At 48.8% G+C, this 1,419-nt stretch overlaps 1 gene segment (V, D, J or C); it reads right to left on the bottom strand.

Moving 5' to 3' along the window:
• Window positions 1-306: 306 nt before the first annotated feature.
• Window positions 307-968, bottom strand: LOC118997020 (immunoglobulin heavy variable 3-23-like). The segment is given in 2 exon segments: window positions 307-758; window positions 857-968. Coding segments are annotated over 2 exon segments (498 nt in total).
• Between the last annotated feature and the right edge of the window lie 451 nt (window positions 969-1,419).

The following is a 1,419-nucleotide window of genomic DNA, read 5'->3' on the forward strand; positions in this document are numbered from 1 at the left end:
TGACCAGCTTGGACACTGAGCTGTGTGGAGCTGGGATGGCTGTTGGGACCAGCAGAGCCTCTGGTTGGATTCAGCTGATTTGAGTCAGGAGGTTTGATGATTCATTGATCTTTCATTATTATAAAGGGAAACAAATGCATGCATCTCTCTGACTTTGGAGCATGTGAGAGGATTATCCTCCTATGACAAAAAGCCTCTGTAACTCAGATACGGAAGAGGTCAGCACAGAGCCATGAAGGGAGGGAGGCTCACAGAGGGAAATTGCTGTGTGGAGAGCTAATCCCACATCTGCCAGGAAACCAGCCCTTAATTCCATCTGAAGCTGCTCCCAAACTGCTCCCTGAACTCAGTGTGCCCTGAGCGCCCCCTGGTGTCCAGAGTGTCTCCTGCAGCCCGGCCCTCTTTCCAGGGAGGTTTGTGTCTGGGCTCACACTGACTTCCTCTCACTGTGTCTCTCGCACAGTAATACATGGCTGTGTCCTCGACTCTCAGATTGTTCATTTGCAGGTAGAGCGTGTTCTTGCCATTGTCTCTGGAGATGGTGAATCGGCCCTTCACAGAGTTCGCGTAGTATGTGCTACCACCGTCGCTATTAATTTCTGAGATCCACTCCAGCCCCTTCCCTGGAGCCTGGCGGACCCATTCCATAGCATAGTTACTGAAGGTGAATCCAGAAGCCAGGCAGGAGAGTTTGAGGGCACCCCCAGGCTTCACCAAGCCTCCCCCAGACTCCACCAACTGCACTTCACACTGGACACCTGCAAACACAAAGATGACAGATCAGAAAATTGTCACCTTCGGCTGTTTCTCTCAGTCATATCCACTCACACAGTGTGTTTCCTTCTCCATAAAGTACCTCTTAAAAGAGCAACAAGGAAAATCCAGCTGAGCCCAAACTCCATGGTGAAGGGTCTGTGTTCTGTCCTGAGCAGGAACAAGGGACACCTGGGAATCCTGGGCTAGGCTCCTGTCCCAAAGTTGCAGGGTCAGGGCTGGGCTGCTTTTCATGAGCAGAGGGGCCCTATTTGCATGTCTTCCTGCTATATAGGGAGCTCTGTTATTGAGCATTGTCATAAAGTACAAGGTCCCAGTGTTTGACATGCCCAAGGTTCTAGATGTTGCATGTCCAAGGAGAGTGAAGTTTCACAAAATAGAGGGGTTAAAAATGGGTTATGCCTTTGAAATTCACCAATAATAAACTCACCGAGAGGATTCAATGTTCACAAATAGAGGGAGAATTAAAAGAGCAGAAGTTTGTTGTTCATGTCACAGGAAGATACAATTGATTTTGTTTCCCCTACAAAGCAATCAAAGTATGAACTCAGAACAGAGTGTGACCCTAGAGCACATGGACTCAGTGTTGCAGGAGGTGGAGCATCTGTGGGTATCATTGGAGACAGAAGTGTGAACTCTACAGAG

This window comes from Sturnira hondurensis, unplaced genomic scaffold (assembly GCF_014824575.4).
Source record: "Sturnira hondurensis isolate 20B ecotype Veracruz unplaced genomic scaffold, ASM1482457v3 Scaffold0012092, whole genome shotgun sequence".
NCBI classification, from domain to species: domain Eukaryota; kingdom Metazoa; phylum Chordata; class Mammalia; order Chiroptera; family Phyllostomidae; genus Sturnira; species Sturnira hondurensis.